The 17,457-nt window shown below is 46.6% G+C and overlaps 1 protein-coding gene across 2 annotated transcripts; it reads left to right on the top strand.

The window, feature by feature from the left end:
• Positions 1-7,305: 7,305 nt before the first annotated feature.
• Positions 7,306-16,672, top strand: PARP16 (poly(ADP-ribose) polymerase family member 16). 2 transcript variants are annotated; one of them, XM_048867365.2, is made up of 7 exons: positions 7,306-7,398; positions 8,709-8,913; positions 11,492-11,629; positions 12,828-13,034; positions 14,405-14,576; positions 15,395-15,536; positions 15,834-16,672. In XM_048867365.2, exons 2-7 carry the CDS (start codon positions 8,722-8,724, stop codon positions 15,976-15,978), a joined length of 996 nt encoding a protein of 331 aa, XP_048723322.1. In that variant the 5' UTR covers positions 7,306-7,398; positions 8,709-8,721; the 3' UTR covers positions 15,979-16,672. The 2 variants fall into 2 exon arrangements, with proteins under 2 accessions (XP_048723322.1, XP_074989320.1); XM_075133219.1 differs by lacking the exon at positions 12,828-13,034.
• The last annotated feature ends 785 nt before the right edge of the window (positions 16,673-17,457 follow it).

Raw genomic sequence — 17,457 nt, 5'->3', positions numbered from 1 at the left:
TACTAATGGGCAAAAGCTATTTGGCTTCAAGGGAGTTACTCCTGATTTACACTGTGTGAGGGCCCTGTCAAGTCAATGACTTCCGTTGAGGTCAGTCAGAGTTGGATCAGCCCCTGCGCAAGAGGAGAATCAGGCTTTGTTACTCCATACCCACCATGGGGTTTCTCTAGTGGTTTGATTGATACAACATCAGGAGGCAAAAGAAGATGATAGCGCCCAGTGTCCCCAGCTGGAGAAAAGGCTCATGCCAAAACTAAGAATCAGAAAGAGGAATGGATCTAAATACAATACTGTAACTTTAACACTTACAAGATGGTAGTGGCTCCTTATTAATACGGCTGATGTCACCTCTTCATGGACTTTAGTGCCCTGAGTGGAAGTTCAGAAACATCAGTACAGGAAGGGGTTTCTCTTAAATTTGGCATCAAATGCTTTTAGTGCTCCACCCCCTACTTTAATGTCTAGTTTGTAGAATAGGGTTTTAGTGCATCCTTGGATGAATTTGACCAGACACCACTCTCAGTAAGTTTAAATATAGCAAACTTGTTATCCCATCAATATCTGCCACTGCCTAAATCAGCAGAACTTGCTGCAATAGAACTGTCATCCATTATAAATCCCAAGGATGACACATCAATTCTGGGTCAATGTTTTCAGCAGTTTAACTATCAGGCTGCTGGTGTTACTTTATATCTATTCTTGGGTTAATTTCTTGGTGCAGGAACAAGTCAACACACCACCATCTATTTACTTTAAGAGAGGTCCTCCTGCGATTAACTAAAAGGTGTATTGATGAGCTTTGGAGCAGCACAAATGTCTGGCCTCTCCAACACATACAGACATAATTTTCTCCTCCAGGACAAACTCTTCCTCTCTCTCTGGCTCTCCCATTGCAATTCACCAGGATGGACTTTTTCTCATAGCTTCCCCAGACAGACATTTGCCTTTCTCCCACATCTAAGTCCTTGACCTACTATCCATGTACACCTAAATCCTTGATCGACCACCTATGTAATACATCCCAGACCACCATAGGAGATAGCCAGCTGGCAGCTATCAACTGAGCACTACACCACTGCATCACACTCTTCCTCAGACTCACAGCTCTGGTTGTTTGTAAGGTATCAGACCTTAAAAAAGACACTGGTCCTTCAGATCAGCAGTTCTATTTTGCCACTTGTCCAGGACTGTTACATGGCAAATCCCGGATATTGGACAAATGCAGCTTTTGGCCCTTGAAATGTCTTCATTATACTCAGGAATTTCAAAAAAAGTAACAGCTTTTCCTTAAAGGAAAGGTGAAGATAGAAGCCCAGGAAACAAAAAAATATTCACCATTGGTGAGCTATCAGTAAGCAGAGATTTGCATCTGGTATGTGATTAGCTCAGAAGTTAACAGTTATCACCAAACGCGGTTGCATCCGGTTAGGATGCAATCGTTGGTATACCCAATCTGATTGGTCGCCATTGCTCCAAATCTCAGTAACCATCCCCTAAATTGTAAACATCCAAAACATGCTGACATGAGAGTAGCTGAAAGTAGTCATGTGACAAGACAGCATTTTCTTTTCTCATGTAACAAGAGATATTTTACAATAAGACATGAAAATGATATTAATGCAGAAGTTCAAAATAGCAATGTAAAATTCCACTCAGAGGAAGAAACTGAAAGAGACATCTCCATGGTCATATTATATTGTTCTTTAACAAGTGCTGATAAGAAAACGATTATGTCTAATGAAATATTAGTGAATAAAATCAGCCAACTGAGACAGTCAATGACTGATTTTCAAAAGGAGCGCACAGAACAATTTAATATAATGCAAGCTAATAAACACGTCCCAAGCTGAATCACTGAATGATATAGTTAACAGCCTGTCAGAGACATCGGATATTTACAGACAGAATAATGCAGAGTCAGATAAAGCAAAATGCCTCCTCACAAGGCCTTGCAAATGTGGAAATCAGTCTCAGCAGCCATATTCTGAGATCAGGATGCCTTACACAAGCCAAGAGAAAGAGGTGATAGCTACACCTTCTCCTTAAAAGTAGCTCATCCCATCCTTCCATCCAAAAGTATTTTATGGATAATATATAGGAATCACTGCACCAAATGGAATGCAACCAAGTCCAAGATTGAAGGTGGCTGTCAGACAGCTGATTGGCACATACTACACTGCCACACAATGGGGGGGTGAGGAAATTTTCTGGCCAGTGACATTGGGGCAAACTCCTACTGTTACAGGAAGTGCTGTGGGATTTTTAATGTCCATGCAAAGCAGTCAGAATCTTGATTTTAAGGTTTCATCCAAAAGACCCCGCACAATAACAATCAATTACCAGTGTGTTAGGAAAAGAAAGGCAATATAATCCTTACGAGCTGGATAATGTTTTGAAGAGAAAAAGTATATCTAGATGTCTAGTAAATTTGCTAATCTAAAACCCCAAGTATCTTTAAGATCTTTATCTCCAAGACTACAACAAGACCATACCGCAGCAAATAATTTTATGTTTTTATACTGAAGTCGTTTACATAACTGTTATTGAAAAATGCATTTTCTGTGAAATGATCAAGAAAAAAAAGATCGTAAGCATATTTATTCCAACACACCAGTCCCTGACCATAAAATCTCATCATCTAAAAGATGCATAGGTATTTTGCATAGGTATTTTACATAGTTAATTTAAGAACAGTTAAGACTCTTTCTAAGGCAGCTATAGATATTTAAGCAAAGAACATTTTCTTTTAATTCCATCTTTTATACAGGGAAAACTATCTTAAAATAAAAAGAAAAGGAGTACTTGTGGCACCTTAGAGACTAACCAATTTATTTGAGCATGAGCTTTCGTGAGCTACAGCTCACTTCATCGGATGCATACCGTGGAAACTGCAGCAGACTTTATATATACACAGAGAATATGAAACAATACCTCCTCCCACCCCACTGTCCTGCTGGTAATAGCTTATCTAAAGTGATCATCAGGTTGGGCCATTTCCAGCACAAATCCAGGTTTTCTCACCCTCCACCCCCCCACACAAATTCACTCTCCTGCTGGTGATAGCCCATCCAAAGTGACAACTCTTTACACAATGTGCATGATAATCAAATTGGGCCATTTCCTGCACAAATCCAGGTTCTCTCACCCCCTCACCCCCCTCCCAAAAACCACACACACAAACTCACTATCCTGCTGGTAATAGCTCATCCAAAGTGACCATTCTCCCTACAATGTGCATGATAATCAAGGTGGGCCATTTCCAGCACAAATCCAGGTTTTCTCACATCCCCCCCACCCCCATACACACACAAACTCACTCTCCTGCTGGTAATAGCTCATCCAAACTGACCACTCTCCAAGTTTAAATCCAAGTTAAACCAGAACATCTGGGGGGGGGGGGGTAGGAAAAAACAAGAGGAAATAGGCTACCTTGCATAATGACTTAGCCACTCCCAGTCTCTATTTAAGCCTAAATTAATAGTATCCAATTTGCAAATGAATTCCAATTCAGCAGTTTCTCGCTGGAGTCTGGATTTGAAGTTTTTTTGTTTTAAGATAGCGACCTTCATGTCTGTGATTGCGTGACCAGAGAGATTGAAGTGTTCTCCGACTGGTTTATGAATGTTATAATTCTTGACATCTGATTTGTGTCCATTTATTCTTTTACGTAGAGACTGTCCAGTTTGACCAATGTACATGGCAGAGGGGCATTGCTGGCACAGGATGGCATATATCACATTGGTGGATGTGCAGGTGAACGAGCCTCTGATAGTGTGGCTGATGTTATTAGGCCCTGTGATGGTGTCCCCTGAATGGATATTGGGCACAATTGGCAACGGGCTTTGTTGCAAGGATAAGTTCCTGGGTTAGTGGTTCTGTTGTGTGGTATGTGGTTGTTGGTGAGTATTTGCTTCAGGTTGCGGGGCTGTCTGTAGGCAAGGACTGGCCTGTCTCCCAAGATTTGTGAGAGTGTTGGGTCATCCTTTAGGATAGGTTGTAGATCCTTAATAATGCGTTGGAGGGGTTTTAGTTGGGGGCTAAAGGTGACGGCTAGTGGCGTTCTGTTATTTTCTTTGTTAGGCCTGTCCTGTAGTAGGTAACTTCTGGGAACTCTTCTGGCTCTATCAATCTGTTTCTTTACTTCTGCAGGTGGGTATTGTAGTTGTAAGAAAGCTTGACAGAGATCTTGTAGGTGTTTGTCTCTGTCTGAGGGGTTGGAGCAAATGCGGTTGTATCGCAGAGCTTGGCTGTAGACGATGGATCGTGTGGTGTGGTCAGGGTGAAAGCTGGAGGCATGCAGGTAGGAATAGCGGTCAGTAGGTTTCCGGTATGGGGTGGTGTTTATGTGACCATTGTTTATTAGCACTGTAGTGTCCAGGAAGTGGATCTCTTGTGTGGACTGGACCAGGCTGAGGTTGGTGGTGGGATGGAAATTGTTGAAATCATGGTGGAATTCCTCAAGGGCTTCTTTTCCATGGGTCCAGATGATGAAGATGTCATCAATATAGCGCAAGTAGAGTAGGGGCTTTAGGGGACGAGAGCTGAGGAAGCGTTGTTCTAAATCAGCCATAAAAATGTTGGCATACTGTGGGGCCATGCGGGTACCCATAGCAGTGCCGCTGATCTGAAGGTATACATTGTCCCCAAATGTGAAATAGTTATGGGTAAGGACAAAGTCACAAAGTTCAGCCACCAGGTTAGCCGTGACATTATCGGGGATAGTGTTCCTGACGGCTTGTAGTCCATCTTTGTGTGGAATGTTGGTGTAGAGGGCTTCTACATCCATAGTGGCCAGGATGGTGTTATCAGGAAGATCACCGATGGATTGAAGTTTCCTCAGGAAGTCAGTGGTGTCTCGAAGGTAGCTGGGAGTGCTGGTAGCGTAGGGCCTGAGGAGGGAGTCTACATAGCCAGACAATCCTGCTGTCAGGGTGCCAATGCCTGAGATGATGGGGCGCCCAGGATTTCCAGGTTTATGGATCTTGGGTAGTAGATAGAATATCCCAGGTCGGGGTTCCAGGGGTGTGTCTGTGCGGATTTGATCTTGTGCTTTTTCAGGAAGTTTCTTGAGCAAATGCTGTAGTTGCTTTTGGTAACTCTCAGTGGGATCAGAGGGTAATGGCTTGTAGAAACTCGTGTTGGAGAGCTGCCGAGCAGCCTCTTGTTCATATTCCGACCTATTCATGATGACAACAGGACAAGGGCTGGTTTTGGCATGTTTGTGATGGTCACACTCAACAGCTGGAGCTAAAGAGCCTTGCTCGTTATCTGAGCACTGTCACAGTCTCTCATCTTCTGTGGAAAGGGGATACAAAGCAGACCCCGGGTATTGGCTAGAGCTGGTCAAACTAGTTTGTGATGGAAAAACTGCAATTTTGACTAAATTAAAATTGCTGTTGAAAATACCTGGTTTCTGCTGAAGATTTCAGGGAAAACCATTTCCCCCCTTGTTTCTCTCAAGATTTTCTGCAAGGGGGAAAAAATTAACATTTCCAGGGCAGCTCTGCCACAGGCTACAAGGGTGTCAATGAAACCCTGCAAAGCTCCTCTCTTTTCATTTCTTCATTCAGATGATCCCATCTTGGGATAGTACAGATGTCGACCCGCCCCAGGTCTCTGCTGGGGCAAGAGTGGGAAAGGAACATGATGGGGGTTGGGCAGAAAGGAGGGAAAGAAAGACAGGGAGTGGACAGCAAAACAGTGCAATGAGTGACTGAATGGAGAAAAGAATGGAAACTACGAATAAAGGGAAGGGAAAAAGAATGGGAGGATGGAGAGGGAGGGGGAAGGACAGAGAGAGGGTGGACGGAAAGTGAGGAACGAAGGACAAAGATGAAAGAAGGCGGGGGAGGGGGTAAAACCCAAGGGATTGAGGGAGAGAGGGAGGGAAGGATAAAGTGGGCAAGGAGGGAATGGGAAAGAGAAAAAGAGAGAGTGGAGAGAAAAAAGGCAAAGGAAAGAGGGACAGCTAGACAGTTGGGGGACAGAGTCAGTGGCACAGGTAGACAATGGTGGGGACAGTGACAGGCCATTGGGAGGACAGAAGGAAAGCTGGGGGAACAGAAAGACAATGGGGAGATAGGAGGAAAGTCGGGGGGAGACAATCGGGGGGAACAGTCGGGGGGGTCAGAAGGAAAGTCGGGGGGGAGACAGACAACGGGGGGAGCAGTCGGGGGACAGAAGGACAATGGGGAGACAATCGGGGGGGGACAGTTGGGGGGATCAGAAGGAAAGTCGGGGGGGAGACAGTCAATGGGGGAGCAGTCGGGGGGACAGAAGGACAGTGGGGAGACAGGAGGAAAGTGGGGGGGAGACAATCGGGGGGAACAGTCGGGGGGGTCAGAAGGAAAGTCGGGGGGGAAACAGACAATGGGGGGAGCAGTCGGGGGACAGAAGGACAGTGGGGAGACAATCGGGGGGGACAGTCAGGGGGATCAGAAGGAAAGTCGGGGGGCAGACAGACAATGGGGGAGCAGTCGGGGGGACAGAAGGACAGTGGGGAGACAGTCGGGGGGGACAGTCGGGGGGATCAGAAGGAAAGTCGGGGGCAGACAGACAATGGGGGAGCAGTCGGGGGGACAGAAGGACAGTGGGGAGACAGTCGGGGGGTACAGTTGGGGGGATCAGAAGGAAAGTCGGGGGGCAGACAGACAATGGGGGAGCAGTCGGGGGGACAGAAGGACAGTGGGGAGACAGTCGGGGGGTACAGTTGGGGGGATCAGAAGGAAAGTCGGGGGGCAGACAGACAATGGGGGAGCAGTCGGGGGGACAGAAGGACAGTGGGGAGACAGTCGGGGGGACAGAAGGACAGTGGGGAGACAATCGGGGGGGACAGTCGGGGGGATCAGAAGGAAAGTCGGGGGGCAGATAGACAATGGGGGAGCAGTGGGGGGACAGAAGGACAGTGGGGAGACAGTCGGTGGGGACAGAAGAAAAGTCGGGGGGCAGACAGACAATGGGGGAGCAGTCGGGGGGACAGGACAGTGGGGAGACAGTCGGGGGGGTCAGAAGGAAAGTCGGGAGGCAGATAGACAATGGGGGGGCGGGGAAATCGCGGGGGAGACAGACAATGTGGGGACAGCCAGACAGTCACGGGCCGTGGTGTCCCAGGGCGGGGGGTTGGCGCTGACGGGGTCCCCCGGCCCCGATCCGGGCCCAGCAGAGACACGGGGGGGTCTCTCCCCTTTCCGGAGCCCCGCGGGGACCGGGCGGGCTGCTGCCCCCGCTCGCCCAGCCCGGGGCCGCCAGGGCCGTGTGCGCGAGGGAGGCGCCGGCAGCCGCCGGGGCTGGGCGGGGCCCCGGGAACCAGAGGAAGCCGCGGCTTCCGGCCGGCGAGGCAGGCCGCGGGGCGGGGGAGCCGAGCCCAGCCCAGCCCGGGAGAGCGGGGGGCGCTGCCGGGTGGGTAGAGCGGGGGGCAGCGGGGGCTGGCAGCAATAAGGGGGAGAAGGGACTGGAGGGGGCAGTAGGGGCGAGAGGAGGAGGCCGAAGGGCAGTATAGGGGGCTGGGGGGCAGGCTGGGGGCAGTAGGGGCGAGAGGAGGAGGCCGGAGGGCAGCATAGGGGACGGGGGGGCAGGCTACGGGCAGTAGGAGCGAGAGGAGGAGGCCGGAGGGCAGCATAGGGGGCCGGGGGGGGAGGCTGGGGGCAGTAGGGGCGAGAGGAGGAGGCCGGAGGGCAGTATAGGGGACGGGGGGGCAGGCTGGGGGCAGTAGGGGAGAGAGGAGGAGGCCGGAGGGCAGTATAGGGGGCTGGGGGGCAGGCTGGGGGCAGTAGGGGAGAGAGGAGGAGGCCAGAGGGCAGTATAGGGGGCCGGGGGGGCAGTAGGGGCGAGAGGAGGAGGCCGGAGGGCAGTATAGGGGGCTGGGGGGCAGGCTGGGGGCAGTAGGGGCGAGAGGAGGAGGCCAGAGGGCAGTATAGGGGACGGGGGGGCAGGCTGGGGGCAGTAGGGGGGAGAGGAGGAGGCCGAAGGGCAGTATAGGGGACGGGGGGGCAGGCTGGGGGCAGTAGGGGGAGAGGAGGAGGCCGGAGGGCAGTATAGGGGACGGGGGGGGCAGGCTGGGGGCAGTAGGGGGAGAGGAGGAGGCCGGAGGGCAGTATAGGGGGCCGGGGGGGCAGTAGGGGCAAGAGGAGGAGGCCAGAGGGCAGTATGGGGGGCTGGGGGGGCAGTAGGGGAGAGAGGAGGAGGCCAGAGGGCAGTATAGGGGGCAGGCTGGGGGCAGTAGGGGCGAGAGGAGGAGGCCGGAGGGCAGTATAGAGGGCCAGGGAGGCAGGCTGGGGGCAGTAGGAGCGAGAGGAGGAGGCCGGAGGGCAGCATAGGGGGCCGGGGGGGGGGAGGCTGGGGGCAGTAGGGGAGAGAGGAGGGGGCCGGAGGGCAGTATAGGGGGCCGGGGGGGCAGGCTGGGAGCAGTAGGGGTGAGAGGAGGATGCCGGAGGGCAGTATAGGGGCCGGGGGGGCAGTAGGGGGGAGAGGAGGAGGCCAGAGGGCAGTGTAGGGGGTGGGCTGGGGGCCCAAGGGCAGTCAGATGGAGGGGAACTGCAGGGCAGGGTACATGTTCTGTAAATCCCTGAGACACAGATGGCAGGGTGTGTGGGTGGGGTGAGGACAGCTGTGGGGTGGCAGATTGGTGTGTCCCCCCCTTCCTCTCCTCTGAGCATTAGGGAAGGGCTTTAACCTCTGCTGAGCTGCTGCCCTGTGTGTTTCCTGGCCAGACCCCTGGTGGGGATGCTGCCCCGCAGGCCCAGCGATGCTGCCCTGAGGGAGAAGATCAAGGAGGCCACCCGCAGGGACATCTTGGCTGTGGATCTGAAGTGCAGCCTCTTTGTCTCTGCTTTACAGAGCTACAAGCGTGATTCCGTCCTGAGACCCTTTCCAGGCCTCTATGCCAATGAGGAGAGCAAAGATTTTGATGCATTGGTGAGTTATCATCCCCTCCGACGGGACAGCTTGGCAGCGGATGAGTGGGGAGGGGAGAGGAAGAGCAGCAGGTATTCCTTCAGAGCACACGTGTAATTAGTTCCACGTAAAAACAAAGCCCAGAACAGATCCTATAAACAAGTCACTCGTTTTCATTACTGATACACTGAATGCTACTTCGCAGGAGTGTTGTTAGGAGCAATCAGTTAATATCTATAAAGTGCCTCCAAGATGAAATGTGCTAAGTATTATTAACATGATTATCCACTTGAATAGTCCTGACTCCATTTCTGGCACCTCCTGGTTTAAACACACCGGCTGTGCAGGCTTGCCTTACCTTCCCCTTGTTTTCTGGCTGACTGAGGGGTGCAGTGGAGGGTTACCACTTCCACCCAGTGGAGGGTTACCACTTCCACTAACACTTTCCTGCATTGTAAATTTGTCCCCTTGTCCTCTGATTGGGGGTAAGAGTCTGATTCACTCGGAGTTCCCTGCTCAGTGCAGCTACTGCTTCAGGCCCTTAATTCTGGAGCCTGTTCAATGTATCTGGTTTTCTGTACACACCGAGGACATGGACAGATTCCCTGCGGCGGCAAGATATGGAATGAGCATTAACGGCACATATATTATAAAAACTTGGATCCTCGTTAAGGACAAGTGGCTACCATAATTCTCCGAATCCCCTCACCCAATCTTGATTTTTCTAACTACACATGAGGCTGTTAGGTTGTGCTCTGTATGTATGTGTTTGAACACTGTCCACGAGTGAAAATTGCAAAACAGCTGCCATTATAACATTTTCAGCTACTCACAACTTTCTGAAAAACCCTCCTCTAGGATGGAAACTTTCCAGACGTGGTCCCTGTCCAAAGGTGAATTTCCGTTTTGGTTGGAGGAAAACACCTTTTCAGGCATGTGATGTTGAATAAACAGACAGATGCCATATTGAGCACATAGCCCTCTGCATAAGGGGAAGGAGGGAATCACTGGTTTAATGGTGTCCTTCCAAATAAATGCAGTGTAATTTGTACACAGCTCTGGAAGTTAAAAAAAATAAATTAAAAAAGTAGAAAAGCTGTCATACTACTGCATATATTGTGTTATAACTTATATATGGGCAAAAGTCTACATAGCTCTTTACAGACAATCATAAAAATGAGGCCCCGGCCCAACGGTTTATATCTAAGTTGAGTGGAAACTATAAAGCAGGTTTAAAATACATTGTTTTCTCTATAACTAAAGAGTCAAAGCAGCCATGCAAAACTATGTACATTTACTAGCTCAAACAAAATACCTACTCTTGCCCAGTTAATGATAAAAAAAATGGATATGTTGTCTGCCCAATATAAGTGGGTAAGTAAAATTTTGCAAGTCTGAAATGCAGTAAAATAAATTAAGGAATTGAGATTTAGAAGGTAAATGACAAATGTAGACTTGGAAGCCTCTGAGTCTAAGTTTGAAAGTCTGAAAAGGTTTAACAGGTGAAATAATATCAAAAGCCTTTTATTTTTTTCCCCTGTCTGTTGCTCTCTGGAAAATCCAGTTTGAACCAGTATGTGCAAGCCTCCTTGGGGTGGCATGTCTCTGGAGATGTTTACAACTTAAATGAGTCATCGTAATCACCACCTCACTGTTTTTATTCATGGGGGAGTTGTGGTAACTCTCCCTCCTGGTGTTGCATATAATCCCTGGCCCACAGTCATAGGTATCAACTTCCCCTCTTTTCCGTGGGTCCTCGACCCCCCCCCCGTCCCCACCCCTTCCATGAGGCCCCACCCCTGCCCCCATTCCAACCCCTTCCCCAAGTCCCCGCCCCAACTCCGTCCCCTCCCTGCCAACATTCCAACTCCTTCCCCAAATCCTGGCCCCGTCCCCGCCTCTTCCCCTCAGCACGCCAACGTTCCTGCTCCTCCCCCCCCCCGTCCCCGAGCTTGCTAACGCTGCCAAACAGCTGTTTGGCGGTGGCCAGGTGGGAAGTGCTGGGAGGTAGGTGGAGGAGAGGGGATGCAGCGCGTTCAGGGGAGGAGGAGGAGGTGGGTTGGAGGATGAGGAGAGCTTGGCTGCCGGTGGGTGCAGAGCACTCACTAATTTTTCCCCATGGGTGCTCCAGCCCTGGAGCATCCACGGAGTCGGCGCCTATGCCCACAGTGATACATAACTTAATACGGTATGGTTCCCAAAAATATTACATGGGATGGCAATATCTGTCACACTTATACCACTCCAGATATTGCCTCTGTGTTGATGTAGTGACCACATTCAGATGTTTTTGCTCACTGTTCTTATGCATACCCCATGGATGCTGCTGCTGAATATAGATCATAGAATTATAGAAGACCTGTAACTTGCTCAAACATAGTACTCAGTGTTGCATGTCAGAACAAATGACAAATTTCCCCACATAATCTCAGTGTAAGTTTTTCAGAAGTGATTCTTGTAATTAATTGGAAATTGTTTTTCAACTTGTACCCCACAGATCCCCATTAGAGTGAAATATTATTTTCTTACCACTAGAGGTCTCTATTTAATCGTGATGATGAAGAGATGCAAACCACACTAATCATCTTTCTTACGTTAGCTTGCAGATACAAATGCTTTGCCAAGCTTAAAAGAACTTCCAGAGTCTATTTCAGACACAGATAAAAGGACATGGGATCTGTTTAGCTGGATTTTATCATCTAAATTCTTAACTATACAAAGTACTAAGAAAAAGGAGGTAAGATTTCAAATTCTTATGAAAGTTTCATGACGTGAGTTTTCTATTTAACACAACCACTTGCATGCAGGTGGTTACCTCAACCTGGGATTTAAGGGTTGTTTATTGTAAGGACTGAAAAGTATGTCAAGTGAACCCATTTTCCGGTAGGCATAGATGAATAAAGAGACAGTGTCTTTACCCCAAAGAGATCAAAATCTAAATAGAGAAGGAACAGAAGGAGGAATGTGTGCAGCAAAAGCAAGTGAATGACTGAGTGGTGATTAATCTATTATTTCCTATTAAAACCCCAAAGGTTTGTCTTAGCAAAACCCTTATATTGCTAATATATGGTTAATCACAGTTGACCACTCTATTGAATGTTGTACTCCTACCCTGTGTTCAGATTGTGAGGGCCTCAGGGCAGGGACCATGCCACTTTTTCTATTTAGAAAACACCTCGTGTTGAGAAGGAAGAATGAGCTAGTGGTTCAGATGCAAGCCCAGGAGGCAGGATACGGGGGTTTGTTTCCATGCTCCGCCACAGACTCCACGTATGATCTTGCGTAGGTAACGGTCTCTCTGTGCCTCAGGTTCCAATCTGTAAAATGTGCACTGCCTCACAGGGACGTTGTGAGGATAAATGTGTTAAACATTGTGAGGCACTCAGATACTACAATAATGGAGACTATGTAAGTACCTAAGAGAGTTGTGGATGCTGCTGGAAATGATAAAAATGTCTTAGTTCCACATTTTTTTCTTTCCCCAAGGAACATATCTCATGAATATATCTATATCATAGCCTTGTTTGTGTGTTGGGATGATGACACCATAAAGATGTCTCTCTTCCTTTCCTCCGTCTCATTGCATCATCCACTTAACTCTGATATCTGAGTCCCATTATTAGGAGAGGAGGTGGGGGGACATTTAACTTTGATATCATAACCTTACCACTCAGTAAAGCTCATGAATATTCATAGAGAAGCAGCAAAGGAGAAGAGGGCAGGAGCATGGAGGACAAATAAACCCTTACAGTTCCCACAATCCACTTGATCTTCTATGGTACCATTACCAGCTAGCTGCGTATTAATACTGAATTATAAATGTGCATAGGTAAATATATATAGGAACTAGGAAAGGATCTGAGAGACTAAGCAGATTTCCAGTGAACAATCTAGACCTTTTAAAAATAACACTAGGATTCCTTTCTGTTTTTAAGTATGAGAAGATCCAAGAGTTGACAGGAATGTCAAGTGATGCCGTTCCTACTCCTGACTTCCTATTTGAAATAGTGTATTGTGATCAGATGAATGCCAAATTTGATGAAACCAGGGGAGAAAGGAACCTTATTTATGCATTCCATGGGAGTCGCCTTGAGAACTTCCATTCCATACTGCACAATGGTTTACATTGCCATTTAAATAGGGTAAGGTTTCCAATATTTCTTGCATTAAACACACAGCTTTATCCTTCATTCACAAACTCTGAGGGGTGTTTTAAACACATGTACAAACTTGTGTAGGGATAAAAAAAACGTGATCTGATATCTCATGTTGCTATTTGTTTTCCTTGATGGCAACACTGTTAACTTTGCATATGATTGTACTGGGTTTTATAATTCAGATTGAGCTTAAAAAATGCAGGTGATGTGAAACATAGGCATTAAATTATAGTCGTTTCTCCAATATGCCTGGTTGTAGCCATCCTTCACTTTAAAAATAAAAAGATGAATTTAGTGCCTCTGAAAAATGCTGGCTTATTTGACAGCCCTAGAGATGGAAGATCTCTAGCCTTATACCAAGAGGAACATGGTCAGTGTAGGCTCTCTCTGCCCAGGTCTCAACCTTGGACCACCTCTAAAGGTGAGAAACTATCTGCTAACTGAGAGTCCTTTGCATCTGCCAGGAGATTGCTAACAAGGATGTTATTTGGTCGGGGGGGGGGGGAGGGGGGGGAACGACTTTGTGGATGTCCATACCTATTTGATAGAAGCTAGCTGGGACTATCACTTCTTTTCATGTAGGTTGTCACATAGCTGCCAGACAGTAAAAACACACAGTCACTACCAACCTGGGTCACGTGTGAAACAGTGACTTTTTTTTTAATTTCATCCCCACTTTCTTACTACCTCACTTTCATAAGCACCAAAGTTCACATGAAAACAAAAAGTTAAAAGGCTCACACTTTTAGGGTCACAGAGGGCAAGAAAGAATCTTTACCTTGCCAGGAGGGCACAGGGCGTTTTGATTTTTTCCCCCACCCTCATGAGTTATCACATTGACTACAGTGGGAGGCAGCGTGCTAGATTAGATGGGGTGGCAAATCCTATGTTTCTGAACTATTAAAGCAATTGCATTTGGGGAAGAAAAAAAATCACACTTGAAAAGAATTTTTCTCTCTCGCAAAGCAGGTTTCTAAATGTCACTAAGGCCTGGTCCATGCACAGAAGTTGCACCACTTTAAATATACCAGCATAGTTAAAGCTGTACAACCTTCTGAGTGTGGTTTAAAAAGTGCGTATATTGGTCTAGCTTAATCCGTTAAAAAAAAAAAGTCACACCCCTAACTGAAATAGTTACACTGGTACAAAATCTGTCTGTAGTCCAGCGCTAAGGAGTTTAAGAACTGAGACTTCTGAATGTCACTGCTGTGTTTAAGCTCCATAATACTTTTGGAAACAGCGTGCTGGCATTTGGAAAGGAAAGCGCAGTGGTACGCTGTATTATTGTTCTATTTGGACATTCAGAGTGTTTGATCTGATGCAGTCTCTCTTGATTTACCTTTGTGCTATTTCAGACATCCTTGTTTGGTGAAGGTACCTACCTTACCAGTGATCTAAGCCTTGCTCTACTTTATAGCCCTCACGGTCTTGGGTGGCAACACAGTGTTTTGAGCCCTATCCTTAGTTGTGTAGCTGTTTGTGAGATTATCGATCATCCAGATGTAAAATGCCAGGTGAAGAAGAAAGGTGAGTGTATAAAAATAATTACAACTAGAGTGTTTGTTAGTCTATTAATACTCCTCAGGTCTTGGGTTGTGTATACGTGCAGTAATACAGCTAAGAATGTACTCCTGTGTACACTAGTTTCCCTTCTGCAGAAACTGACCAGGGGGCACCTTTTCTGGATGACCCATTAGCAAATCTACAAAAGCTTTCCACAAAAATGGAAACAATAAAACTTGATCATTCTGGTAGTGGGACCCTGCTAGATCAGTATCGAAACCAAAATAACATCCTATTTTGTTTTAATCTAGCGTCAATACGATAACAGAATGTGTTCTGTAATGCAGAGTTATTTCATTTGTTCCAGAAGTGAACCCAAGCCAAGGTATTCCTGTAACAACAAGATTAATACGCTTTCTGTACTTTTGCATGTTTGACTCATAACAAGGCCCATATTCTAGTAGTCAAATTTCATTTTGCTGTTTTCTTCCCACAGTTCTAGATCCTGTTGTATTATTTCTCGATCCTTTCTGATGTTAGCAACCCCTCAAGCATTGTGCTCTCGGCCTGCCTTCTCCTATCTCTAATGTGCCCCTTCTCCACTCCCAACCCATAGTACCCCCATGCCAGGGATAACCAGCAGGGGCTGGTGTAGCCTTAACACAACTCTGATTCTCCTTTGGGATGCTAAGAGGGACCATTGAAATTTGAGGTAGAGCCGGGAATAAGAGCCCTGTTTCCTAACTCCAACTCCTATGCCTTGACCCGTCTTCCTTTACTGTCATACATGTGCTTTTGCTTTCCTTCCCATTCCCAAGAAAACCTCTTTTTGTCCCATACAGATTCAGAAGGAATAGACAGGAAAAGAGCAAGAGTAAAAAACAGCGAAGGGGGCGATGTTCCACAGAAATACTTTGTTGTCACAAACAATCAGCTTTTACGAGTTAAATACTTATTAGTATATTCACAGAAACAACACAGGAGGTAAGAGTTCAACTCACCAGTATGATGAGCATGGTGCAAGTGCGAGATAGACTGATCTTATTTGTACAGCATTCTCTCTCTCAAAATCCAAAAATACAAAAGCAAGACATGGTTCCACTTACAGGAAGCAAAAAGGGATCCCAAAGCAAATAAAGGAGTAAATGCAGTAGCTAGGAAAATCTTTATCAAAGCTTGCAAGATCATTTAAAAATAATAAAACTTAATAAATGTGTCTTAATGTGACAAGATTATATTTGATGTAATTCATGTTTTTTATGCATTTTTTTCCCTCCACAGGCCTTCTAGTCAGTCATCTTGGTTTTCCAATCATCGTTTTGCTATAATGATGATGATGTATCTACTACTGCTAATTGTTATAGGTGCCAGCAACTCACCGGCCTTCCTCTACTACTGGAATAGAATGTTTGACTCAGAAGGATGAGCAAGCTGGTTTATATGCTGTTATGTTCACCATGTGCCTTAATGATAGGAGATCTACAACCTACTGCATCTGTACCAGCTCTCTGGAAATGGGGTCTCGAGCATTTGGTTATATTCCAGTTGCATTACCTTCATGGCCCCCTTTCCATTTTTTCTTGTTTTAAGTCGTTTTCTTTCTTTGAGTAATGAGGGAGCTGCCATTCTTGCCCTAGGGATGCTGAAGTAGAATGTGAACAGTTCTGTACACACATTTTAGTCAACGGTCCAAAAAACCCTTTATTTACAATTAATTAAAACTTTGGTGTGGAAACTATTGGGCCGTAGGTGCTGGAACTGGGGGTGCAGCTGCACCCCCTGGCTTGAAGGGGTTTCTGTCATACACAGGGTGCACAGTTTGGTTCAGTTTCTCTCAGCACCCCTGTATTGGGGGTGTTTATTCTCTGCCAGATTAAACCAGCAATATTTATTTATAACGCTATTGGAAAGGAGGAATTCTCTTTACCTCACACACAGGTAAACCTGCAGTAGGTTTTATTGCTTTGACTTGAGAAACCCTGTGTCTTTACTGAAGAGGAAAAGTGCTTTCTCATATGATAAAGCAGGATCATCTTAATTACAATTTTTGACGGGATTATATTTAGGCACAATGATTGTAACAAAACATTATAAATAAAACAGTAACCAAATCGGAAGGATCTGAACGTTCTTGTGTGTTTTTGAAAATAAAATCACTGGATAAAGAATTAATACTGAATTTTAGAGCACCGTAGGTGATGATGAGAGGAATACGTCTTAAGTACAGTACAATGGGCCAGATCCTCAGCTAGGTTCAGAGAGCATACAGTGCACGTCTGGAGAAGAGGGGTGTAAGATCAAAGTTCACCTTGGCCCTCCCCCACTAAGGGGCACACTATATGCAGGGCTGGTCCCTATGTTTAACAGGCTCAAATGGGAGCTCAGGATCAGGGCTGGGCAGGGGCTTCCCATCAAGAAGGAAGGGGAAGGTCTATGCCGCTGGCAGATCTCTTGGTCTGGGAACACTGTTTTCACAGCCAATGGTGCAGTGCAGGGTGGTCACAGGATGCTCCAGCATGTGGCTCTGTGTTTGTACACATGTCCCGTCTCTTTTTCTGCATTTGTGACCTGATAACTGCAGTAGGAATATATCAAATATTTCCTAAAACAGTGTTTTAGAAATAAAATATTTTGAGAGCAGGATTTATTTTGTTTCCGAGGTCAGAGAGTGATGTCAGCTTAGTATATACTGCATTTAGGTTTTCACTTGATAACTGACCTTTGTACGTGTGTCTGTAAGATGTACTGTCTGCATAAAGTTATCAGAAGGAGATTGGTTTTTCCTCTTTCAGAATTACATTATCTGTGTTAGGTAGGCTTCATGCCAATATGTAAGTAGCCGTGTTTTACTTTTTTTTTGTTTTGTAAATCAAATTACACTAAGAACCCCTCATTTATCATTTAG

Source organism: Caretta caretta, chromosome 10, assembly GCF_965140235.1.
Source record: "Caretta caretta isolate rCarCar2 chromosome 10, rCarCar1.hap1, whole genome shotgun sequence".
Lineage (NCBI taxonomy): Eukaryota > Metazoa > Chordata > Testudines > Cheloniidae > Caretta > Caretta caretta.
This window is presented reverse-complemented; position numbering and strand designations above follow the sequence as displayed.

Coding starts and splice junctions, on each gene's coding strand:
- PARP16 (XM_048867365.2), top strand. CDS start 8,722: ATGCTGCCCCGCAGGCCCAGCGATGCTGCCCTGAGGGAGAAGATCAAG. Junction 8,914..11,491: donor GCAAAGATTTTGATGCATTG/GTGAGTTATCAT, acceptor TTCTTACGTTAG/CTTGCAGATACAAATGCTTT. Junction 13,035..14,404: donor TACATTGCCATTTAAATAGG/GTAAGGTTTCCA, acceptor GTGCTATTTCAG/ACATCCTTGTTTGGTGAAGG.